This window comes from Mixophyes fleayi, chromosome 3 (assembly GCF_038048845.1).
Source record: "Mixophyes fleayi isolate aMixFle1 chromosome 3, aMixFle1.hap1, whole genome shotgun sequence".
Lineage (NCBI taxonomy): Eukaryota > Metazoa > Chordata > Amphibia > Anura > Limnodynastidae > Mixophyes > Mixophyes fleayi.
The window spans coordinates 120560433-120587960 of NC_134404.1; the positions used below are offsets into that span (position 1 = coordinate 120560433).

At 37.2% G+C, this 27528-nt stretch overlaps 1 protein-coding gene across 4 annotated transcripts in view; it reads left to right on the plus strand.

Moving 5' to 3' along the window:
- LOC142143972 (putative cation-transporting ATPase 13A4) overlaps positions 1-27528 on the plus strand; it is a 104260-nt gene that overhangs the window by 25061 nt on the left and 51671 nt on the right. For all 4 annotated transcript variants that reach the window (XM_075202270.1, XM_075202271.1, XM_075202272.1 and 1 more), the window contains exons 2-11: positions 4471-4644; positions 5640-5786; positions 11600-11670; positions 12928-13008; positions 15174-15243; positions 15357-15491; positions 16319-16391; positions 19707-19838; positions 22350-22520; positions 27364-27521. In XM_075202270.1, the coding sequence (XP_075058371.1) occupies positions 4471-4644; positions 5640-5786; positions 11600-11670; positions 12928-13008; positions 15174-15243; positions 15357-15491; positions 16319-16391; positions 19707-19838; positions 22350-22520; positions 27364-27521 (1212 nt within the window). The remainder of the gene's footprint in view (positions 1-4470; positions 4645-5639; positions 5787-11599; positions 11671-12927; positions 13009-15173; positions 15244-15356; positions 15492-16318; positions 16392-19706; positions 19839-22349; positions 22521-27363; positions 27522-27528) is intronic.

The following is a 27528-nucleotide window of genomic DNA, read 5'->3' on the forward strand; positions in this document are numbered from 1 at the left end:
GCAAGGTGCTGAAACGATTCAAAGTAGTCACCTGTGAAATGACTTCAGGCACTGATAGCTTGAGCAAAGTGATTCCCTTAATTAGACTTTCGTAAATGCACCTTGAAAAATTGAAGGAGGAGGTGACACAAAGAAATTACTCTAAGTATGTCGGACTTGTAGATGAAGTACTTTAATCACTTCGCCAAGATCGAAGAGTTATCAACTTCTGGAAATCGCATCACTACATTTTAGCGACTATGCATGATCCTAGGTTTAAGAGCTATGTCTTCTCTTTATTTCCCACTGTCCCAGATCACAAGAGATGCAATGAGCTCCTGGTGAGCAAGTTGACAGCCGATACCTGGCACGACAGACCCAAGGATGATGCAGATGATTCAGCAGAACATTTTGACATTTGGTCTGGTCTAAAAGAATTGCCCAAAATTTGTGACAGCTATGTCGTAAAATGAACTACAAATTCCACGAGGAAGGCTTTTGCTGTCATTTAGATGAAAGTACAGAAACTTCTGTAATGGTGGATTCCAGCCAGGATTAATTAGTATTGAATGATGACAATGTGGGTGAGGATGATGACAATGAAGACTGCAGGTGTTGGGATCTAGCTGAGAGAAGGAATATAGCTGATACTGGAATGCTTATATATATATTTGGGTAAAATGACATGGTGGCAATTTTATGTTTTTCTACAGTAAAGTTTCACCTTTATTAAAGATGTGTTTTTTTTATACAAGCATTTCTCTACATTTTTGTTTTTGACATTTATGTTACAGAGACTTCTATAATGGTGGTTTACTTTGGGGTTGAATTAGTATTGTGTTAGGATGATGTACACACTGATGAGGGTAAGAATGAGAATGAAGATGATGACAACAACATCTTGCCACTGTACAGCTCATTGACGGCACTATTACCTTAGCTGCCTTAAGCCCATTGTTACCTTATTTTGTGGGGGCCTAAACAAACCAAGCACTTCAGCCACAAAAGTGGCACTCCTTGTCACTTGGTTTGTTAAAGTGTGCATGTCCTTTTTAAAATCCATTATAAGGGTGGGTGGACAATTCCATCTTGCACCACTTTTCCTTTTAGCTACGTGTGCCAATATTACCTACATGTGTTATAAGTGCTGAAGTTTGTTTTCAATCATCCTTTCAATTGCTTCTCTCTTGTACATGTTACTTTTTTACTGTGTTTTTCACTGGGTTCACCATCTCCAACTATGTTATAGGAGTGCTCTGGGTGGTGGCGATCTCCTCGTCTTCATCTTCCAAATCTACGTCTGCAGGGGCCGGTAACATAACCATTTGCTTTCTCAGGTCTCTTAGCTGTTCTTTAAACTGAACATTTTTATCATCCTGCCTCAGTGCCTCCTCTCTATTAATCTTCCGAAGCGCATCTCTCGTGTACAAGCTCTCAAGTCTGGGATCTCATCTGGTGGGTCACATTTTAATTTAAGTACAGTCTCCTCAATGGCATCTATATATTGGTTTAAATTTTTGTTCAATGCAGCACATTCCAAGATGACGATGATGGACTCCATGCTGCCCACATGTTCCGTGTCACAATCTGTCTGAAGCAGATGTAATGCCACTCCAGTTGTAATATCCATTCCTGTGTCTATATAAGTTTGTCAGTTCTTCAGGGATGAGAGGGAGGTATCCAGAGAGGAGAAGGAGATTAAAGATGCAGCACGAGCAGACATGGTTTAATAATGTAGAGTTCATTGACAGCAATGTTAGGCTTAAGGCAGCTAAGCTATTGGTAGCTTGTTTTGTGGGGGCCCAAACAAACCAAGCACTTCAGCCACAAAAGTGGCTCTGCTTGTCGACTTGTCGCTGGAGTGCTTGGTTTGTAAAACTGTACAATGTCCAATATCTTACATAAGGGTTAGTGGGAGGGCCCAAGCACAATTCCATCTTGCACCACTTTTCTTTTCTGCCACTGCTGTGTGGCAATGTTTCTTAGATGTGCTATGAACTGCCGTGTGTTTATGTCATTGCTCTGTCGCTTAGTATCCAGCCAAGTCGCTGCAGTCTTTGTCAAAAGTGTATGAAAATAATATTGTGAGCTATGAGGTGGTCAAAATTGACTAGACATGACTATAAATGCTTGTTATTGAGGTTAGTAATAATGTAAGAACAAAAAACGAGCAAAATTATGTGATTTAGCATATTATAGCTATTTTTATAAAAAAATCACATCCAAAACCAAAACACACGAGAGCGCTTTTGCCAAAACCAAAACACGAACTTTATCCAGATCCAAAACCAAAACATGGGGGTCAGGGAACATCTCTACAATAAATGCTATTGATTGAGGGGCTGAAACGATTAGCAAAGCTTGCACTAACTAGCGTCGCATTACGAATGGTTTTGACGCATTACTCTGCCTCTTAGCGGGCGGTTTCATCAGAGGTACTCAATCGTCTACAGGAGCCTGCCCTTGACCTTCAAGTATATGGTCAGAGATATCTTGAGCCAAAGTCGCAAAATGAGTGAGAAATAATGAGTGTGTTTTCAAGACCTCAACATTTTCAGAACCTCAACATTTCAGGATAGAACATCTGCCAGGTATCACATGTAATTCACAATATCATCATTAATAGCTACAGCATTAATGTAGGCACCAGGATGTAAGCTCTTGTCATAAACACTATGTACACAGCCCAAAGGGCATAAGCAGATTGCGTAACATTGTATGAATGTTACAGGTAGTTTTCCATTCATTCACTTCCTTGGGTATTCAGTTTCTTATTATATGGGTTAATGAACTCCCTACTGTAGGATGTATGAATATTACAATTCATCAAGGAGTTATGTGGCAATATAAAAGCACAAGGTTGTGTAATTTTATATAGGTCACAAAACTCAGAAGTGAATTCTAATGTCTGTAATAGTTTACAGCAGGGAGTGCAGTTTTCATAATAGGCAAGGTGTCCTAATGAACAATGGAGTGATGACATCAAAATTCACGGTTTATACAAATCTTATTTACAGGAGTTAATACATACTATATATTAAAACCATGTGTATTAAAAGTCCCTATATTCATATGCTAATAATTGGAATCATAGAATAAATCTCCATGATAATTGGCATACAGGGATACATTGCCAATTTGTTTTCGTTCTAAATTCTCAGGAGAATCTTCAGGTAGAGCAGTTTACAAAATAGAAGGTTCATTTTCTATAAGTTTTGTTTTTGGAACATAAAGTGGCCTGTCACCAGTACCTCCTTACTGTAGAGTGCCTTGCCTCCATTTACTTGGGGGATATCATTTTATCCAGCAGTATGATAACTCTTGCTCCAACACGCACAGCAGTTGAGATGTAAGGTACACAGTCAACTGGGCTGGAGCAAGCACAATTCTATGTGGACTGCTGCCGTCCTCTGACTTACTGACTGTGCTCTTGGAACTTATCTGTCAGTAAATTTGGCCTCCTTCGCAGGATAACCCAATTACTACATTGTGTCTGCTACTCTCTTCCTGTGTCCTGTCCATTATCACAAATACCCTGAGGTTCAAACTAGTGTTACTATTACTATGGGTGAAGTCCTGAAGGCAACCAAGTATTTGAGAAAGACTGCAAGTAAAATGTTTATTAGAAAATAAACATAGAAGGATGGATCAAGGACAGAGTAGATATTCCATATGTATTATTGATGTATTTGTCTGTGATCACCCTGTATTACATTTTATGCCTGCATTTCCCCACAGTGCATTATTTCATTTTTGATGTTCAACAAATAAACGAAGAAATTTTGTAACACTTTCTATATCTTCAGATGTTTAGTTTTACTGAACCAATCATATTTCATATAAGCTGATCACAAAATCATAAACATATGTACATTAGATGAAGCTTGTGGCATTAGATATAATCATACTACTGATGTAGGTTCTTAAATAATAATAGTAATGAAAAAAATCCTTCCAGCTACATGACTATTATGTCATCTTTCTTACCTCTTTACCCTAGTTTTAGCAGAAGCTTGTTAGATGGCACTAGAGGCAGTTTTTGGGGCTTTTGCATTGCTTATGATACACCACCAAGACAAAAGCACTATACAAAGTAATAGTAAAAACAGGGTAAACACAATTCATGCGATCCTCCTCATTCCTTATACTGATAAACAAATATTTGTATATAAATAGTGTACACTGTAAAAAGACAAACTTTGGAGAGACTTTTGAAGTTTATGTTACTAAAATATTTATTATTATTTAATTATAACTGAAGTTTTCGGCAGCTTGCATTTCAGCTATAACTTTTGAGGGACATTAGAATTTATGTATAGCATAAAGCATAGAAAATGTCCGGATATAAATTTTACAGAACATTTTAATGACTTTTTACCTTTATTGACTTTTTACCTTTATTGACTGTTTATTGAACTGTTTGTTATCAGATAATATAGCCCTCTATGGCTATTACTACAAATGTAAATCTTAACTGTGTTTTGTCAATAGGAAATCTTTGGCTACAGAGTGAGTGTTCCCTGGATTATCCTGTGTGTGATTGGTTACTGTATATCAGGTGGAATTCTTCTACTACTTTTTTATTGGAAGCCTGAGTGGAGCGTGTGGGCAAACTGTGTCCCATCTTCTCTGGAGAAAGCCAATGTGGTTTTATTAAGATCAACCGTGAGTATTAAATAATAAATAATGTATCATGCCTCCCATCTTTAAAATCCTTTCCCCAAGCCCCAAAAGACATGTAGATATTTCTGCATGAGTAGTTGAGCAAATTGGAGGGTGTGAGGGAGTGAAATCCAGTCCTATTTTTTTTTCATTGAGATGTTGGAAATTATTCCTTTATCACAAATACTTTACATATGGGACCCTCTTTATCAAAGTCATATTTAACTTAGAATGCTTTGGAGCAGATTCAATTGGCCACTATGTTCTCAGAAGAGAGATCCATTTACACGTTTATTACACGTTATACGGAAACAAGTAACGCTTACTTTTGCTTGCCCCTCTATGGCGCGTGAGCAAAAGTGAGTCGTACTTTCACTAAAAAAAATTGTCGCGTAGTTTCTCGCGGCCGTTCCAGAACACTAAAACTATCAATAATTCAATAATTTGATCAAAGTAAAGTGATTGGATCAAATTGAAACAGATGGAAGTGTGTTTTGTAATTCTATGATTAAAGCCTAACAAACCTACAACTGCCTTACATGCATGCACTGCAAACATCTTTCTGCTCTGGGAGATCAAACTCGTAATGTGTGTAAATTAACCATTGTTTTTCTTATGCTCTGAATAAAAAAGATAATTTGCTCATTTTGAGTTGAAAGCAAATTGCAGCTTTAACTTATAACATGCGTTATTGCTTCTGCACAAGCGCACACAGATCACTACTTCCGAAACTATTGGTTTACTTAGATGTATAATGGCGTATTATATGGCAAAAATGCAATTGGTGTCAGACTCATCATGAGTCCCAATCTGTGTACTTCCTTGTACATTGATGTAATTCCTCAGATATGCTATTGCTTGCTTGGAATAAACAACAAAAAGGTGTGGTATATATAAACCATCAAGTTCACTACATGGGTGTTCCGATATTCTGTTACTAAAAATCCTGAGACTTAGTCCCACATTTAATAAGCATGAATTTCTGCCACCTTGTGTAGGATGAAAGAAAGAAATACACAAGGAAGAAAGTGCGTGGGATTACCCTGGAGGCATTTAAAGACTCACTTTTGAGTGGTTCACAGTGTTCTGTCATTTCTGATGAAGACTCCATAGTGAATAGAGCCATAAGAAGGCCAGATCTTAAAGTAAGTCATTCACTTGTTTTTGCAGGAAAGCGCAAATTTTTACTTAACGGGCCGACCCGACCATTTTAGGTTTGGAGCAGTATAGGTGCACATGGCTCTTTCTAATATTTCACTTGGTAATCTGCTTATTGTATCTCTGGACTACACATCTCTCTGTCCCTGCTGTCAGTCCTTAACTCAAACTTTAAATCCCCTATTTAAAGGTGGTAGTGATTCTCTTGAAGTGGCTTCCTCTTCTGCCAGTCCTCAGCTAAGCATACTTAAAGTCTACAACCTATCATGGTCAAGACTGTCCTGATGGATTGATCTTGAACTCAAGTTGGGCACTACATATGCCCAAACAAACCTCTGTAGTGTGGTTAGGGTAGCATGGTAAACTACTGGAGTTTGAGACTCTGCACTTCAATGTCTATCTTCACTAGTGGGGATCACATACTCTGAACTCATCTTTTTGAGGACTAGCAGCTTTCTGCACCTTTTTCTCTATCACTTGTTTATCTCCTTTGTCTCTCACACATCTAAGTCTCCCCGAGATTAGACAGGGCCATTTTGAAATCATTCAATCCTGCTTCTAACTAATGATCCCTTCGGCCAGCATAAAACTATCACCTTTACTATGTGCAAACCCACTATGCCGTGCATGGCCTAAGGGGTGTTACATTATTAGAGTATTTTTGCAGGTATTGCCTCCAGAACTGTACACAGTGCTCGGGGTAAGATCTTACCAGTGACCTGTAAAGTGGCACTATAACTTCCCCCTTCCTGCTACTAAAATCCTCTTCTTATACAACCAAGAATTCTACTTACTTTTCCCACTGCTTGTCTACACTGCATGCATGCTTAAAACATATGGTCAAGGTGCCTTTCCTATATTGTTGAGATTACATCATCATTTATCCTGTATTTTACTTTTGGATTGTGTCTCTCACATGCATTATGTTACATTTTATTGTATTACATTCAAGATTCCACACTTTAGTTCACTCCTGTTTTCTCAAAATCCTTATGCATTTGTTTTACATGTTCTGGGGCAACAACCTGTTGTATCATCTGCAAAAAGACATAGCTTTCCTTGTAGAGCACAAGTAATATATGTATGTATGTACTGTATCTGTGTATTGTATGCATTAAGCAAAACTGGCCCTGCTACTGATCCTGAAGTACACTGCTCATGATTGATCTGAGTATACACCATTGTCTACAACAGTAAAGGGGGAATTTAGCTAACGGCAAGGAACCACAATGAGTCTCTGGAAAAGTCAGTGGAGACACATCGCCTCAATTTTATTTCTCATAGCTCATTTTCCCTCACGTCCCATAGAGGTGTGAGGATTAAAGGAGCAGAGCTTTCTTACCATATTGGCTAGCCAATTGAATTCCCCCCTTGTCTCCTGTTCTTTAGTCAAACCTTTATCCATTCCAATATCTTTAAGTCAAATCCATGTATGTTTAGTTTCTAAATTGATATCATGTAGAATACAGTTTAAAATGCCTTGCTAAAATTTAAATATATTATACTCACTGATTTCCCCCTGATCTATCATTTTAGATTAAGAATTAAAAAAAGTAGATTTGTTTGGCATGATCTCCCTGCAGCAAATGTATGCTGCCTTGGATCTTGTCATTTGTTTGACTCTAAATAGTCAACAATTTTTTTCTGTTTAAGTGATTCCATTAAATTCTTTATTATCTATGCAAGACGCAGATGTCTACAGTTGTCAGATTCTTCTCTACTATTTTTTTTGTGTAGTCGAACTACATTTTCAATTCACCAATAACCTGGAATTATACTTGTCAGTGATTGATCAAAATTTAACAACACTGCAAGCACTACCCTTAGTGTTTTCAATACTCTTGGATGGATACCATCTGGACCTATTTTCTTATCTACTTTTACTTTTGAGAGTTTAAGTAATACCTCTTCTGTATAGAATTTACACTATATGGACAAAAGAATTCTGATGCTTGACCATTGCAACAACAGGGACTGTAATGACATTGTATTCAAATACATATACTTTATTATGGAGCTGGTCCCCCTTTTGCCGCAATAACAGCTTCCACTCTTCTTGAAAGGATTTCCACAAGATGTTGGAGTGTTTCTGTGGAAATTTTTGCCTATTCATTCTGTAGAGCATCCCAAAGGTGTTCGAGGTCAGGGCTCTGTGTGGGCAAGTCAAGCTCTTCCACATAGAAGTCATCAAACCATGTCTTTGTAGTCCTTGCTTTGTACACTGGGGCACAGTCATGTTGGAATAAAAAAGGGCCTTTTCCAAACTGTTGCCACAAAGTTGGAAGTATAGCATTGTCCAAAATAACTTGGTATGCTGAAGCATTAAGATTGCCCTTTACTGGAGATAAAGGGCCTAGCCAAAACCCTGAAAAACAGCCCCATACGATTATCCGTCCTCTACCAAACTTCACAGTTGGCATAATGCAGTCAGGCAGGTAACGTTCTCCCAGCATCCGCCAAACCCAGACTCGCCCATCTGACTGTCAGACAGTGAAGTGTGATTCGTCACTCACAGAACACCTTTCACTGGTTCACAGTCCAGTGTCAGTGTGCTTTACACCACTCAATCTGACGCTTGGCATTGGTCTTGGTAATGTGAGGCTTGCATGCAGCTGTCTGGCCATGGAAACCCATTCCATTAAGCTCCCGCTGCACAGTTCTTGTGCTTATATTAATGCCAGTAGAAGTTCAGAACTCTTCAGCTATGGAAACAGCAGAGCACTGGTGACTTTTACCCTCCATGCGCCCTAGCAGTCGTTGACCCCACTCTGTGATTTTATGTGGTATTTCGCTTCATGGCAGAGTTGCTGTTGTTCCTAAATGCTTCCACTTTCTAATAATATCACTTACAGTTAACTGTGGATTATGCAGGAGGGATGAAATTTCATGAACCGTCTTATTGCAAAGCTGGCATCCTATCACAGTACAATGCTTGAAGTCACTGAGCTCCTCAGAATATACCTTTTTGTATAACAAATGTTTAAAAATGGAGACTGCATAGCTAGGTGCTTGATTTTATACACCTCTGGCAACGGGTCTCATTAAAACAGCTCAATTCAATCATTAACAGGTGTGGCCAAATACTTTTGGCCATATAGTGTATGTGTGTGTATACTATAACTTCCATTCTATTGTATATGACCCTTTTGATTTCAACAGTAAATATAAACCAAAAGTATTTATTTAGTCTGCAATTTCTTTTTATCCTTCAACAAATCGATCACCTTCAGTTTTTAGCCTTCGTAATGTTAAGGCAATTCTTGTCCTTGAAATCAACTACCTTCAGATATCGTATGTGTTCTTTACTGATCCATCAGGAGTCCAGAAATCATGATATACACAATTGAGGTCAAGATAAACTGAGCTAGTGCTCCTTTATTCGGGGAGCCTTTTATAGGCAGACAACAAAGCAAAAAAGAGTCTGCAGATTATTGCAAAAGCACTTATTGTATAACATGTCCATATGTAGAGTTGTTTATTAATTCTGAGTGGAAACATCTGCCAGTGCCAGTTGCGGTTGGAACAACTGCCATATGTCTGATCTTGCATCTCGACCGCAGAAATAGATGTTATCACCTTCCGGGCTTGTTCCTGTCACAAAGGTCTCACAAAGGGCTCACTTGCAACTTACACATATCTGTATTTTTCCACTTAAATATAGCTGTGCATATATATATATAAGGAGTCATATATCTGAATACATATATTTTAACACACATATTATTTATAAGGAGTCGTATCACACATTATTCCCTTATACTAGTCCTCCCTTTGTTTATCTATTTTCCTTTGTTTATCTATTTTCATTTCACGATTATATCTACAGAACATTTTGTCTCCATTTCTTGGTTGTGCAATATTTTCATCTGTTTATACTTTAGCACATTTATTTTGTGCCTAGTTAGACCATATTTATATGCTTATTGTGTCCTTTACTGATTTGGTTTTTTCTATATTTCTTATATGCAGGTTTCTTAGTATTTATAATAACCGCCACTTCCTTCAAAAATTATGAATGATTTTCTCCTACTTTTGCTTTTATTCATCATCATCATCAACATTTATTTATATAGCGCCAGCAAATTCTGTAGCGCTTTACAATTGGGAACAAACATTAATAAGACAATACTGGGTAATACATACAGACAGAGAGGTAAGAGAACCCTGCTCGAAAGCTTACAATCTATAGGACAATGGGAGTTAGAAACACAAGAGCATGTGCTACATCATATTGCACAATGGACCAGCCAGACTGCAAAGGTAAAAGTACTGAGTGGGCTGTGTGTGTTGCAATGTTGGTCAGAAGGTTGTTGTCTTGCGTTAGCAGTGTAGAGGATGGCAATAGGGTAATCTAGGGAAATTAAGATGATGGTTGAGGAATATCATAACCTTGTCTGAAGAGGTGGGTTTTCAGTGAACGCTTGAAGGTTTGAAGACTAGAGGAAAGTCTTACTGTGCGAGGGAGGGAATTCCACAAAGTAGGTGCATCCCGGAAAAAATCCTGTAACCGAGAATGGGAGGATGTGATGAGAGCGGAGGAGAGACGTAGATCTTGTGCATAACGGAGGTGTCGAGTAGGGAGATATTTCGAGACAAGTGAGGAAATGTATGTCGGTGCAATTTTGTTGATGGCCTTGTATGTTAGTAGAAGAATTTTATATTGGATTCGTTGAAATACAGGCCGCCAATGTAGAGACTGACAGAGTGGCTCAGCAGAGGAATAATGGTTTGCAAGGAAAATCAGTCTAGCCGCTGCGTGCAAAATAGATTGTAGGGGTTCAAGTCTGGCTTTGGGAAGACCAGTAAGGAGGGAATTGCAATAGTCGATGCGGGAGATGATGAGTGCATGAATTAATGTTTTTGCGGTGTCTTGTGTCAGATATGTGCGTATTCTGGAAATGTTCTTTAGGTGTATGTAACATGATTTAGATATAGAGTTGATGTGGGGAATAAACGACAGTTGTGAATCAAGGATTACACCTAGGCAACGAGCTTGCAGAGTGGGATTTATGGTCATGTTATCGACAGAAATAGAAATGTCAGGCAGGAACCTTCTGTTCTTGGGTGGGAATATTATTAATTCAGTTTTTGAAAGATTGAGTTTGAGTTGGCGAGAAGACATCCAAGATGAAATGGCAGAGAGACAGTCAGTAACGCGAGACAACAGATGGTGAATGATCAGGAGAGGATAGATAAATTTGTGTATCATCCGCATAGAGATGATACTGAAATCCAAAGGAGCTCATTAGTTTTTATTAACACATCTTTCACAAAGTTCTTTTGTATTTAATCAAGGAAAATGGGGATTTTGGGGTTTATTTAATATGTGGCACTAAGGTTGATTGTATTTTACCGCCTACAGGTGCAATTTATTAATTGAATATAACTGGGGCAGCTGATTCTGGGTAATTGAGAACTCACCACTTCACTGGGCCAGTCTCAGGGTTATGCACTTGGTCTTTCAGTTCTACCTGGCAAACAAAAAGTGTAGAAACCGATTTAAGATGATAAATTTTTTTAAATAGTAATAAAGTATTCACCATAGAAAAAATGCTTTATTTAAATAGTTCTTCCATTAATTTTCCTCACTTATCACCACCTTGAGACATGCTAAATTAAAAATATAACTCAAGGTGCTTTTAATGCGTACTGTACATGGGATGTATATATATATTTATATTATATTTTAGTGGTTTGTATCATGTCATATGATTTCCTAGTATATGAAAATGTTGCATTCTTATGAAAATGGCTATTAAATATGTTTTATGCTCACTCTAAAGGAAAATTCTCTTTACAGGTAAAATTCATACGTGTGCAGAAAATCCGATATGTCTGGAACTATTATAAAAAGAAATTTGAGAAAACTGGGTAAGTAGTAAACTCAAAGGAATCATAACATTGGTCCTGATTCATTAAGGAAAGTAAGGCAAAAAAAAAATGAGTAAATTTTCTCCTGGGCAAAAAAACATGTTACAATGCAAGGGGTGCATATTAAATTATTATTTTGCAAATAAGTTAAATACTGGCTGCTTTTTCATGTAGCACTCAGAATACTTGATATCTTTATTTTTACACTGAAATTTAAAGTTGATCTAGGACATGCCCTTCCTCAACTATAAATCTGTCCCCACATTTTAAATTTAGCTCCCCCTCTAATGCAACATGGATTGCCAAGGTGCAAAATTACTCTTTTTTTTTTGCTTTACTTTCCTTAATGAATCAGGCTCATTGTGTTTATTGGTAATAGAGCACTGTAGTGTTGTACATGTATCTCCATACACAGTGCTGGCTCTGATCTCAATTTACCAACCTGTGAAGCCCCATAGCAAGGGAGTGGCATTGCTTCTCTGCTGTGGCTGTCAGCTTACTAGACTATGATCTCAGTAATTTAAAATGTTTTGTTAGTCTCTACAGCATTACCTGGTCTATGGCACTGCTATAGACAAATACATAGGTAAAAAGAGATACTTTTCCTCAGGTGGTCTTCTATAATGAACTACGCTTAGGAGATAAGCCCCTAATGTACTATACTCCACTCACATGATGCTCTACTCGTTCCTTTAGTCACAACACTCATAGAATAGAAACGGAACACAAATGGGAATGGTTATTCCTATAGGCAGAAACATTGTTAAAGGCATGAAATGAAACAGCCCTGATCATTTCTTTCCCACTTACCGCTCAAGACAAGTCCTTTGACTGCCGCTTCCACCTGTAAAATATGTCGCCACCCCTCTCACCCCCTGACCACCAACTTCACCCCAATTCTGGCCATACTTTATTTTCCCCATGGTCCTGAAACCTTAAATCAACCTTATAATACCATGCACTGCTTTTAGTATATGCTCTCCAAATTGCAGTCTGCTCCTATGTTCCTCATGATAACATTCATCCATGTATTGCTTTCAACTTTATGAATTTGAACTCTTTATTGTTATGTAAAGTAAAATAATGTGTTGGCTTTTCTTAAACCTATGCATTCCGCTTTGTCGGCTTAAAATATTGTGAGGTATGATACACAGAATAGAAGAAGATACATTTTATATTAATTTATTTTTAGTAAATAGACAATATAGCACACAAAGTATGCATTCTGTTTACATGCAATTATTTCTGTAATGGCAGAACTTTGGAAGAAGAACACTCTTGCCATAGCATACATACAAAATATGGACCTGGTCTGAAGAAAGAGGAGCAAGACATCAGGTTAGCAGAACTTCAACTTCTGTGTCTCTTTGTGTCTCTTCGTTCTGTGTCTCTTTGTAACAAAACATTAAAAAAAAAATATGCTTATTTTAAAAAGTATCCAAGCCCTAATGTATGATCAAGCTATCCCTATACCTTGTTTATACCAATGCTAAAAAAATGTAACACATACTCACTAGAGATGCTTGAATTTGTTTCAAAATAGTTTTCAATCTGGCTCATCAAATCAGCTCTAAAGTTCAAAAACATTGTTCAAATTCACAAACTTCTGACAGCCTAAAAAATGTAGTAGGTTTGAACAAGTTCTAGCTTAAATGGCTACATTGTGTTGTATTTTTAAATATTTTTCATGCAAACTTGTAAACATACACAGTAAGTTTTGAAAAAAATTTTTTAAAAAAAAATACGATAAAATGTAGCCATTTAAGCTTGAGCAGCTAATATCTTATTATGTGCTTTATTAACTTTTGCTTTCATTGTGAGCTATGAACTCAGCAGTGGAACCCAAAATGAACCAGCCCAAAAATCACAAGTGTACCTCAAACAAATTTGATTTAGTTTTTTTTTAACAGGGTTTCATAATTTTAGCATCTCTTCTAATTGCAAATTAGATATTGTATCGGTAGAAAACAAAAAACAAAAAAAGAATACTGCTATGTACTATTCTCCTGAAAAGATGGTAACAGTAAGTGAGGTTAACAAATGAACATTGTCTCTGAAGTGCAACATTTTTTAAGTATGTTGACTCAGTGGAAGAAAAACAATACCCCCCCCCCCCCCCACCACCACCACCACCACACATAGCACCCAGTAAAGCAACTTACAGTTAAAAGTTGCTAGGGAAAAATTATTTCATGACTCTGCAATAGCAGCCTGATTAGTTCATTAGTTCACCTTGAATCACCTTGAAAAACAGTGTTTATCAAATTTAATAAGAAGGTTGTTACATATTGAAAGTGTACATATTCAAGGTGCTTATTTAGAGGTTGAGCATTTGTGTCCCGAACATATGTAGGAAAAGATGCACGAGATGTGGCCGGACTGTGTTAGTAGTAAATGCTGAAGTTGCATTACCCTATTTGTACACAGTATAACAATGTAATGAGGTGTCATATACACAAGGAGGAATATTGTTTGTCAGTTATTAATACATTTTAAAAGTCGTATTTTACATATAAATTGTAATTAAATACAAACACAAAATACAAATGAAATACAAACATCTGTTATTTTCCACTTTGAAAGTCAAAGGGGAATCTTGTTTCCAGAAGAAATCCAAATAGAAATGTCAATTTAGTAATGTGAATACACTTCCCTACTTGATGTAATATAGCTGCAGTGTTTATGATTTGGGTACTCAGCTGACGGGGTTAATACACACAGGCAATCAGAAGTCACTAGATAGTGCTGCTTATAATTATCACCTTCATTGTGTATTTTTGAACCAGCAACTCACAAGAGAATCACTTCATAAAATATGAATCTTCTGATGCTTCGATGTCTAATTGTGTTTTGGGTGTGAGTATGCAGCATGGAAATGGGTTTTTATTGCAAAAAAAAAAAAAATGACGTACTGTTCAACTCTAAAGAGCATTTTATTGTATATGTTTTACAAATGGAATTGGAATCTTTGGATACTGATATTCACTCATTATATCTGAAAATGGCCCTCCTGGTATCTAAATAAATAGAATACAATATATAGTATTACTATACATTATACTACATCTAATACAGTAGGTAAAATGGGCAGCATGGTGGCTTAGCAGTTAGCACTTCTGCCTCACAACACTGGGGTCATGAGTTTGATTCCTGACCCTGACCATGATCTTATCTCTGTAGAGTTTGTATATTTCCCCCATGTTTGCTCCGGGTGCTCCGATTTCTTCTCACACTCCAAAAACATACTAGTAGGTTAATTGGCTGCTATTGAATTCACCTTAGTCTCTCTCTCAGGGTGTGTGTATATTAGGGAATTTAGACTGTAAGCTCCAAATGGGCAACGACTGATGTGAATGACTTCTCTGTACAGCGCTGCGGAAATAGTGGCGCTATATAAATAGATGATGATGATGAAAATCTATTGATATGAAGTATGAAATAATCTGCTTAAGCAATGACAATTTGAGATTTTATGTTATTTATTATTTCACTCTTTCTTATAGGAGATTAGTGTGTGGACATAACACTATTGAAGTTGAAGTTGCGCCACTCTGGAAATTATTCATTAATAAAGTATGTACACATATTTATTTATTTATCTTACAATATTACTGAATTACATTAACCGTTTATTGTAATGAGACTGGTGAGGGAAACTGATATTTATCTCTTTCTTTCATATATAGGTTTTAAATTTATTCTACGTGTATCAGTTCTTCACTGTGGTCTTGTGGCTGGCTGAAGGATACCTGGGTTATGCAATTGCAATTCTACTATTATGTATCTGTACTATCACCTTATCTCTGATGGAACTCAGACAGGTATATTGATAACACAGTTCTGCTTTCTCACTAGCAAAACAATGATGTTTAATAAAATTCCTCGTAATAAATGTAGAATAATGGCCGAATGGAAAATGCACATTTCAAACATGATCCTTAAAACCAATATATTTTACTGAATAAATATTTAATATCAAAAGTTTGTTTTGGTGAACTCATGTGAACCTACTTTTTTTGTCTTGTAATGCTGACCACACACATACAGATAAATGACATAATTTGCAGTGGCTATGAATTCTTTAAGCTTAACCTCAGAGCAACCATATATCAGTGGACCCATGAAACCTTTCTAAATACTAGCAGACCATACACACATGAAAAAGTGGTTATCAGCCATCAGGATTTTCAGATCTGTGTGATCACGTTAGACTAGTAGATCTGATCAATTTGTGTCAACAAACAGCAATTTTGGTTCAAACCGATCTAAATAGGCTTGCAAAAGTGTCATGTTTGTGACCAGCTTAGGAGTTTGCTATTGTTTGCCATGAGAGACTCCTAGGCATAGAGGACTCACTAGTGAGCTCTTACATGTCTGACACTAGGAAATATGTATTTTATCCGCCTGCACCCCACCTGAGCATATAAGGATGCTAACCCTCGTTATTGCTGATTCAGTGCAGTACACACAATATTGCACAACTTTTTCCAGCTTGATCCAGGACAACCTGTGGCAACAGCAATCAGTTGTCAGGAATTTATTCCTTACATTTTCCATTATAGGTTGAAGTGTCATATGTTTGTTTGCTACCTTGTAGTAAAGAAGTGGATATGATTTTACAGACATTTTCTATATTTTTATTAAACAGCAATCTTCAAAGCTCCACAATTTGGTCAAAGCTCATAATAACATGAAGGTGACTGTGAGTTCACGAGACAAAGGTAATATTTAGAATTTATTACTCTTATAACAATAATTTCAAATCAAAGTCTAGTATTTAATAGTGCAATAAATTATAATGTGATGCTGACACTTATTGTTCTGTATCAACATTTCTTAAATTATGGATCACGACCTAATGCCATACTTTTCAATAATCCAGTAGTGAAAGAAAGAAAATGTGTCTATTTGGGCACTCAAAGGTTAAGTTGGAATGTTTTTTGTCAAATATAAAAACAGCTTTATTGGTATGCGTTAAACATTGTATAATATTGATATTTTTAACGCATACCAATAAAGTTGTTTTTATGTTTGACAAAAAAATATTCCAACTTAACCTTTGAGTGCCCAAATAGACACATTTTCTTTCTTTCACTACTGGATTATTGAAATGTTCTATATGTGTAGGTGGACCTCTTTTAAGGCTCTTTGGGTGTTATTATGAAAATGATCTATAACTAGACCCTATGAAGAAAAAAGGTTTTCCTGGTGCAATATCTATATAACTTTGAACCTAATGCCATACTTGGCAACTCTCCCGGAATGTCCGGGAGACTCCCGATATTCGGGAGAGCAGGCAAGTATCCCGCGTACTGCAACTTGCTCATCAAAATGATGCGATTCCTGCTGAATCGTGTCATTTTGGCAACGCCCCTGCATCAAAATGCTGTTTTGATCGCGGGGGCGGGGCCAAAATGATGTGATTGACCTCGCTCAGCCCCTCCCACCCTCCAATCACACACCCCTGACCGGGATCTCCCGGAATTAACTTTTCAAAGGTTGGCAAGTATGCCTAATGCTCTAAAACACAAGTCATGTGGAGTAAACATCAACATGCACAATTGTGTAGAATGCTCAATGTACACGATCATGAGAACTTACTTAGTAATAAGACAATATATGCAAAGATGTCAAACGAGTGTTTCATTCACTTTTAGCGGTTTTGAAAATGCTGACCGCAGCATTTTAGACAAGTGTGCAAAGTTTCCATTAATGTACTCCAATTAAAATTCATTATATTTCAGCAGACCCTGTCATATAGAACGCTTTAAGAACTCAATATAATGTATGAGATGTAAAAACACTGGGATTTTTCAACTGAGATAAAAAAAAAATCTACATTGAAAAGCACGACCCTTTAGTTTACTTTTCATATTTCAAAAATTGCAAATACAATTACAAAACACATCTGTTATGTAAACAAGTGAAGTGTAACAGATTATAGCGAGACTGCAAATGCAACAAGAACTTATTTATAAACAGTTGCAGACTACGATGTAGAATTAATTATTAATTATAGTCCAGGCAGCACGTCAGTTTGTGTAGTGAAGAAAAAGCTTAACGCACAATGTTGGGAAATAAACCAACATTACTCATCAACATCTAAATATGTATGACAATATAGCCACAAAGTGCAAAGTATTTATTTATCCATACAGAAAACATTGTCCTTATTCTGTATAGGTGAATAAATGCCTTTATTTTACGACTGTATTTGTAATGCTGTCTTCTATGCTTAGAATTTAGACACTTGACAATAGATAAGATTAGGCTCAGTGCATGGTTTCATGGCGCCTACCTTCCCTGCTCCCCCCAATAGACTATTCTTAGCCCCTCACACACACTTGACTTTTGAGAATAAATTACTATAAATTCTGCATTTATTATTCAGGTACAAATGCAGGATTTATAGAGAGAGGTTTCCATGCCATGCCGCTAGATTGGGTATGAGCATCATACAAGGGGGATGGATATAATTTTAAACAGTGCTAGGCTGCTCTACAACGCCCTCCTATCCCCATCGAGTACATGAGCAATGTTGTGTGAACTATTGTTTGTGCCCACAGCTCGTCCTTTATGAGTAGAGCATTATGAAGCAGGACATGTCCTTGCAGTGGAAAAAAACCAGACCGAGCAGAACAGTTACCCAAAATCGGGACTACCCTAACAGAATCAAGACAGTTGGCAGACTGTCCTGGTCTCTCCTACCTGTTCTTTCAGCCTTCACTACTTGCTGCTGCCAGTGCCTTAAACTCAGTTGCTGCTTGTTTGGATCCTGGAATGTTAGGTCCCTGTTTGGAAAATGGATAGGTATATGAAATATGGAAAGTCTAGCAATGAGTGAACCCTCAAGGCTTCCTTCCTCTCAGCCTGACGTTAAATCAACAGCACCCACGTTTAAAAAATAGGTTTCCCTGTCTGTAACCAGCCTTGACATTAAATTAATAGCATTCATGTTTAATAAATAGACTTATTTCCCTGCAATTAGCGTCAACATTAAATTAATAGTATTGTTGACATGTAATAAATAGCCCATCTCCCCAAACTCATCCCAATATTCAATTAATAGCCCCCAAATCATCCCAGCACTATATCTCTATTACCTCCTTCCATATGTCAGCAGGGGAGAGGGTGCGCTCCTGGCTGGTCCTGCAGCTCATCATAGAGTACATCTTTGCCTCCTGAGTTTTTGCACACAAACATGGAAATTGCGGATGTAAATACACAATGTTATCTATAATATTTTATCTGCTCCAAAAGGTGGACCCATGTAATTATGTTTAGTTATGTTGATCTCAGAGCCTTGTAAGTGATTTTGTTCCCTTGTTATGCAGGAATGATGACACTAATAAATTATTTTTGTGAGTCATCCACAAATAAATTAGTAACATAGCTGTGCGGTGGCCGGCGGCTTCTGAAGTTACTTCAATTAATCACTGTGGCCACTGCCATCATGGAATTGAATCACTCAGCTTAAAGTCCGATAATCTCCACCCAGTTCTCTAGACAGCTTCCTAAAGCTTCCTAATGGAAGCACCGGGCCTGGATAAGATACATATGGAATCATAAACTAATATTATGTCATTGGGTCACTTGGGTCACTACACAGTCATTCTGTTGAGATAACATGTTATATACTAGTAACAATATCAAAGTTTATTGTTAGTTATGTATACTAGTAAGGTATTAATAATACATTTGTCATTGTCATTCACAAATGCATAAGTTACATTTCACAGTTAATCAAAGAATGAAAACCTCCATAAATAAAGATATTGCTATTACAATTCTGTGCCCTGTTGCTCTAAAGGATTATTGTTCATGAATAAACTACAGATATATTTAAGATTACTTTAGTTTACTAAGTAGTGACTTATCTATATTTGACATATAACTAAAATTAAAAATGCATAGACTAAAAATTATTACAATTATATTAGCCATACACATTTCTACAAACATCATTTCTGCCTGACCTAATAAAATTATTAATCCGTCAATCAGTTGATGTTTCTATTCCTTTGTCCCCCTTGCAGATTGCAGCCAAGTCGAATCTCCAAATTTAGTACCAGGGGATATTGTTGTTTTATCCGGCAAAAATTTTTTCATGTCATGCGATGCGATTTTACTCAATGGAACGTGTATTGTGAATGAGGGGATGCTAACAGGTAGGTGAGAGCTGGCATTCCCAGAATCTTTTTCATGACTAGAGAGCAGTAATATATATACCACAATTCTGTGTGTTACTGGTGTCATATATAGTGTCACGAGTTCAGGAGATGTTAAAATGTTACATAAACATACATATTTAAACAAGGTAGTAAATATACAGTGACTGGAGAGCAGAATGCTAACTGTAATAAATGTTAAACAATCTGTGATGAAGGAACAAGACAATTATAGTAGCCATGAACTGGTAAAATATCCATTGATGATGGGAGTAGTCAATGGACATATAGTAGAATACAGGTAGCGAGTCAGTGAAATACTGGATAAGACACCAGTAGCGAGACCTCTGACGCAGTGGATTATATACTGTTAGTAAGTCTCTAGAATACAGCCTGGCACACAGGGCCTGATTAAGGGTTTAGACTGTACTAGGCTAATGTACTTGTAGCATCCCTTCGCATTCCATGTCACACTGCAGTTCGTAAAAACGAACTTGTCCTTAACTTAAAATCTAGCTTCCTTCACCCCACCCCTCCCCCATAAAAAAGAAGAGTCCTGGCAATCTTTGCCACTGATTTCATTTTTATTAAAATCAGAACTATACAGCAAAACAGAGGCATGAAGGAGATCTACTGAGGGTGAAGTTGGAGGGGGCTGTTACGCTTGTGCCTCTCACTCTTCTTATTTCTCATACTCTCTTATCCTCAAGCCTGCCCAAGGATGACTCATTGGGCCTGTCTTTTTTCATGTAGCACACAAATACTTGACAGCTTTACTGTACACTGAAACTTAAAATTGATCAAGGACATGCTCTACCCCAATTATAAATATGTCCCCACTTTTTAAATTGACCTCCCCCTCCATAACCACATGGTTTTGCCAAGGTTCAAAGTTACTAATTTTTTGCCATTATTTTCCTTAATGAATCATGCCCATTGTCTTCCATCTGTACCATGGGAATACATCATGATTAAAACCTTACTACATTTTTCTTAGTTTTATTTTTACTTTGGAGAAGAACTATTGTTTTATATTTTAAAATTTATTTCAGTTTATACCTCTCTCTGTCACAATTTTGCACCCCAAAAAATGTTGCCCCCCTCAAAAGAAAAAATCTTTACGCCTAGGATGCAGTCTAGCCAGCCTATTGGATAATCAGGCCCTGCTGGTATACAGAATACAGTCAGTGAGATACTGGATAGAATACCAGTAGCAGGACCTCTAACATAGTGGATGATATACTGGTAGTAAGTCTGTAGAATACAGCCTAACATTGATGTAACAAGGTATACAGGATACAGTATGTGAGATACTGGGTATGATATCAGTAGCAGGACCTCTGACACAGTGGATGATATACTGGTAGTAACTCTCTAGAATACAGCCTGCACAGATGTAACAAGGTGTACAGGATACAGTCAATGAGATATTGGAGAGTACACCAGTAGCAGGAGCTCTGACACAGTGGATGCAATTCTGGTAATGAATCTCTGGAAAGTATAATTATAGGAAGGTAAGTAGGAACTTGAAGAATGGGTATACTGGGTCACTGAAAGTATGAAGCACAATCTCTGAAGCACAAGGCTTAACACAGTATCTGGAGCACGGGATTTTGAACATTAGGCGAACACAATGTTACCAAAAATCTCTGGAAAGCAGGATTGTACTAGACAGATGATGGCAAAGGCTGCCTAAAATAGCTACAGGCCCTGGTCTATGGAAGACTCAATGAAATATTAAGGATTATTCATAGAGGCAAGTATTTAAAGTTCAGACACAGGTAAATGTAATTACCTGCTGGAAAATCTGCAGCAGTGTATAGTTTAATTGCTTCATTGCTGGACAACAAGTACTTGTGATGCAGCAATCCTTCTTGTGGAAGTACATATTGCAATATTAAAGTCTTAAATGCAAAAATGAGGATTTCAGTCCTGACAATATAATCTCATTTACTTTGCGACCGCACATTCTCATGGTAAATGGAGTGATTCGTAACTCCACAGAAGATGTTTCCACTGCTCCACAGTCCAGTGTCTGTGTGCATTACACCACTCCATCCGACGCTTGGCATTGGTCTTGGTGATGTGAGGCTTGCATGCAGTTGCTCGGCCATGGAAAATCATTCCATTAAGCTCCCGCCGCACAGTTTTTTTGCTTACATTAATGCCAATGGAAGTTCAGAACTCTTCAGCTATGGAATCAGCAGTGCGTTGGCAACTTAAATTCACCATGTGCCTCAGCAGTCGTTGACCCCAGTCTGCGATTTTATGTGGTCTTTACATGTGTGGCCAAATACTTTTGTCTATATAGTGTATCTTGTCTCAACATTGCATGCCAATTATCCCCATCTATGAGTTAAATCTTTTACTCTCAAATGTATCTGTTACACTCCTAAACATAATCATATTCACTCTTTGATGTAGTGTTTTTTTGCTTATGTATTTTGCATTTTTTATATGCTGATTTACACTGGAAGTCAGTGCCTAACCTTAACTTTCTGGACTCCCCAGGTGAATGTATTCCTGTGACTAAAACACAACTGCCACATGGAGATGACACTATGCCATGGAAACAGTACAGTGGAGAAGATTATAAGCGCCATGTCCTGTTCTGTGGAACTGAGGTGATACGGACTGAATCTACTGCACAGGGCCCAGCCAGAGCTGTTGTGCTAAGGACTGGTGAGTCTAATTATAGGTACACTAGCCATGAACAGGTCTTTTACCCATTTATAGGAAATAATAATGTTTGGGATAAAGGCACAATTATAAGAGATTATGGAGGGTATAGGTTTTCTACAAATATGCTGATTCAAACACACATCAGTGTTGTTAGTGCCCCCCCACCACACCCCGTGCATTGCCCAGTGCATGTCTTTTCGATGTTAAATAGTGGAGGCATTACGATGTGTGTGAAATAGCACATTGCAGGAAGTATCCAGACTGGAACATTGATAGTTCAAAATTGTATATAAAAGGTAAGTAAAACTTAATATCTTAACATATAGTAAACTCCACTCCAGTGTTTGTTAGAATTTACTTTAAGCTAAATTTACTTTCAAGATCTAGGCATTTATTAAGGTTTGGGCTAAAGCATATAGTATCTGAATACTTAGTACTTGGGCTAGCATAAAAAAAAATAATTGTGTGCTTTAAGATAAAAAGGTATATTCATGATTTGTTTTTTAATTAATATCCCCAAATGTGTATTGTTATTAGCCTTTCTGCTTTCATCTAATGGAAAGAATAAACATGTATTAAAGTTTTTTCTAACATATATTTGAGAGCTGGGGACATATATCACAGAAATTTAAAAAAAGGAAAGTCTGAGTTCTAAACACCCTGCCTTTCCTGATTACTACAATAAGACTTGGCAGACAGTCATGACTGTTATTAAGCTCTGTATAAAGCAATTTATTCCCAAAGCTGCAGAGGAGATATTTGTTTTTTTGTCAGTAATAAAATATATATATATATATATATATATATATATATATATATATATGTGTGTATATATATATATATATATATATATATATATATATATATATATATATATATATATCCTTTAAGGTTTCTCCACCCTCGTCCGGTCCCCAATGAAACACACAAAACGTAATTGGTCACCTTCTACTTGCAGCAAGATCGTTCATCTCTTCAAATTGAAAAAAAACTGACACCTCCCCTACCATTCAAACACATATCCATAAAGTTTGGCAAATATACGAGTTAGAGCACATTGCTAGTAGTATACTTGACTGCCCCCTAAATGCTCTACCATCTGAGACACTTGGACATCTTATTACATCCTCTCTCCACCTATCGCCCCTTATATCTGTTTCGCTTTGCTTCTAAAATTCTCCTATGACTTGTCTTCAATCATCTGACCCACTTTCCCTCTTCCCCCTTTCTTCGTGACCCTCTCCAGTCTGGCCTCCATACCTTAAATCAACTGAAGCTGCCCTCACTAAAGTAACAAATGACTTACACTCAGCTAAGTCCAAAGGTCACTTCTCCCTTCTCATACTCCTCGGCCTCTCTGCTGCTTTTGACACCGTCGATCATTCTCTTCTCCTCGTCACCATTCACTCCCTAGGTCTTTGAAGAACAGCTCTCTCCTGGGTTGTCTCCTACCTCCCTGGCTGCTCTTTTAGCATGTCTGATTCTGAATCCTTTCCCCCCCCCTTACTCTATCTATTGGCGTCCCCCAAGGCTCTGACCTTATCACTCTGCTCTTCTCTCTCTACACCACCTCTTCATTGGTCTTATTCATTCATTTGACCACCAATATCACCTCTATGGTGATAACTCGCAAATCTATCTTTCCTCCATTAACCTCTCTCTCACCTTCCTAACCCAGGTATCTAGCTGTCTCTCTGCTGTAACTACCTGGATATCACAGTGCTTCCTGAAACTCAACATCTCCAAATCAAAGCTCATCATATTTCCTCCTGCCAAATCCCTCCCAATATTTCCCTCTTGACTGACAACTTCACTCTTTCTCTGGTCACCCAAGCTTGCTGCCTTGGAGTCACCCTAGACAGCCCTCAGCTTTACCCCTCACATCCAGTCCATCCCCAAATCCTGCCACTTCCTTCTCCATAACATCATGAAAATCTGTCCCTTCCTCTCTCAGGAACCAACCAAAATCCTGGCCCATTCACTCATCATTTCTCATTTCCTCCTTCTCACTGGCCTTCCTCATTCTCACTTTTTTTGACCTTCAATCTATACAGAATGCTGTTGCTAGGCTCAACTTCCTCTCCCACAACACCTCTTCCGCTACTCCTCTGCGTAAATCCCTTCATTGACTCCCTACCTGTTTCAAGTTCAATTCAAGCTCCTTGCCCTCCCTTACAAAGCCCTTACCAACACTTCTCCCCCTTACATCACTGGCCTTGTCTCAAGGTACATACCTACCCGACTACTCTGCTCTGCTTCTCACCTCTGCTTCAATTCATCTGTCATTACCTCTTCCCATGCTCGCCTCCAAGACTTCTGTTGTGCTGCCCCGATTCTTTGGAACTCCCTACTCCATCTCACTTGACTCTTCCCCAAACTTCAGTCCTTCAAACGCTCACTCAAAGCTCACCTTTTCATGCTCACCTATCCTACCACCTCCTAGCCATTCTATCCATCACTCCTCTTCCTCGACTGCCATCTCCATTTTCTCCCCGTTGATCCTAATTTCTCTTACCACCCCTCCCTCTAGAATGTAAGCTCTCGTGGGTAGGGTCCTCTCTACCTTTTGTTACATGTCTGTCTACTGTCTGACTCCCTCGTATATCCTGCCATGGCTCTTTCTGCACTCTTTGTGAGTCCCCATAGCATTACTCTCACTCATTTTTGCTACTTATGTGCATTACCTCATCTATTTGTTACTTGCTTCTGTATCTGGTGCTATTGAATCTGTGGCACCTTATAAATAAATAAATAAATAAATAATAATAATTATGCCCTTCACCAGTCACTTAGCTCTCTGTTTATTGTTCACTACAATTGTATACACTCCACATTCCAGTTTCCAAAAAAACCCTCCCCCTTTATTAACTTTTCCCTGGATCCTCTCACTCTGTCCTTCCAATTTAACCCTATACCTTCTCCTCTAATGCCTTCCATGCACTTTCTCGAATGCTGGAAATATGTTATTGTTAATGATAGCACGATTTATAGTATTGCCTGTATCAATGTTTGTTCTGTTATGAACATTTATTTCATCATGCTCCCATACCCTACCCCTTTTTTCCTTTCTGTATATCCCGCATATTGTTCTTGTAAAAACCTTATATATTTTATAATTATATATGGCAAACAAAAACCCACTTTAAATGTGAAACTCCTTTTCAAACAAGGTGTCTCTTACCTTCCTTGGACACCTGATTGGAACCTGTTCCTCAAGGATCTCTTATATCCAGGCTTCATTATTGGGAAGTCTATTGGTAAGCTGTCTGTAACAGTAGAGCAGATATCCTTTGTGTTGTCGACAACCAGCAGCTGTGCTCACACTTGGGATAGGACAGTTCTAATCTCTAAACAACCGATTTTACACTGCAAACTACTTTACCCTAGGTTCACTAATGTCTTTAGCAGCTTCTGGCTATGGTTGTTGTACTTGCAGACAGAGGTCATTAGAAATGCTCCGCATTACTGTCTAATATCTCATCCCTGCAGGATAATGTATTTTCAAGGAAAATGATATTCAAACATTACTTTCTATATTAAAAATGTACAATTTTGGTACATCTCTGGGCTTGTGGACTCTATTATATTTTGTTTCATATTTTAACCAGCACCTGAAAAAAGGATTAGTCTCTATTTGTCAATGATCAAAATATCGTATTATATTTATTATCATATTTAATTTTTGTTATGGATCATTTGGATTTTTAGAGGGGTTACTTTCTCAACATTAGCTCAAGACTACTTTTTAACTAGAAGTTCAGAATATATTAGATCAAGGCACTCAAGTCACTGAAAATTTAAATATTATAACTATATTATAAAAGGTATCAAACCCTTCTCACATTTATTATAGTACTTGGCAGTGAAATATTGTAAAACAATAGATAAAGTGAATTAAGAAAAAAAGAGTGCTTGTCAAATATTAAAATGTAGTTACTACGATCCTGTCAGACAGAGAATACGCCAAAGAGCTTATTTTATGTACCTTATTCATCTAATTTGATTAATGTATAAATACAAGTGATATTCTTATATTAATGATTCAATACTAAACGTTTCGCATAATTTTGATTGATTGCAGAATGTATTGCTAAATAATGGATTCAATTATTTATTTGGATCATTCAATCTTATGTGGTTTTTCTTATGTTTTTGCATTGTGTATCAGTTAATTGTTCACGTTACCTCCCACTGTATATGTTATATAATCGTCCTATAAATATTTTTCACTGTTGTACATATCATCTACTAATACTGCAATTATATAGTCATTGCAACATTTCTGTGTACTCTCATTTAGTATTGCTTCATTGGTTAATAAAAAAAAATCTACACCCTTTTTCTTGGCCTGTATCTTGTAGTCTTTATGTACCAAACTTTATATGACAATACTAAATACTTGTATGTGTACCAGCTTCATTTATTGCACATGTTACATAGAAGTTTTATCTGTGCTTCAGCTCTTTAGAAATTAGAGTGCTGATTCTTGAATGTAACAAGTGTCGTCACTTGTTGTCAACAAGTGTTGTTGGGAACACTAACATTGATGTAACAGATAGGATGTTATCATAATAACAATGCACTAGATGTGTGAATATTGTTTACGATATGTTGATTTTGAAAAGTTACAGTACATATACTGTATTTAGGTCTTTGCATGTATTTAATATGTTTGTGATGTTTACACATATGCTTGTATGTAATTTATATTTTCTATGTGTGTATGTGTAATATAGGTCTGCCTCTGTATATGGAAAATGTAATGTACCATTATTTCTATACAGGGAAATTTGTATTGGATATGTGCAACTTATAATTCAATATTTTCTCTTCTTTTTTTTAGGCTTTAATACAACTAAGGGGGATATGGTGAGATCTATATTGTATCCAAAACCCTTAAACTTCAAACTACACAGAGATGTTAAATGGTTTTTCATATTTTTGGGATTTCTTGCCATTGTTGGCATTTTATATGCTGTGATCATATTTGCACAGAGACAGGTAATAC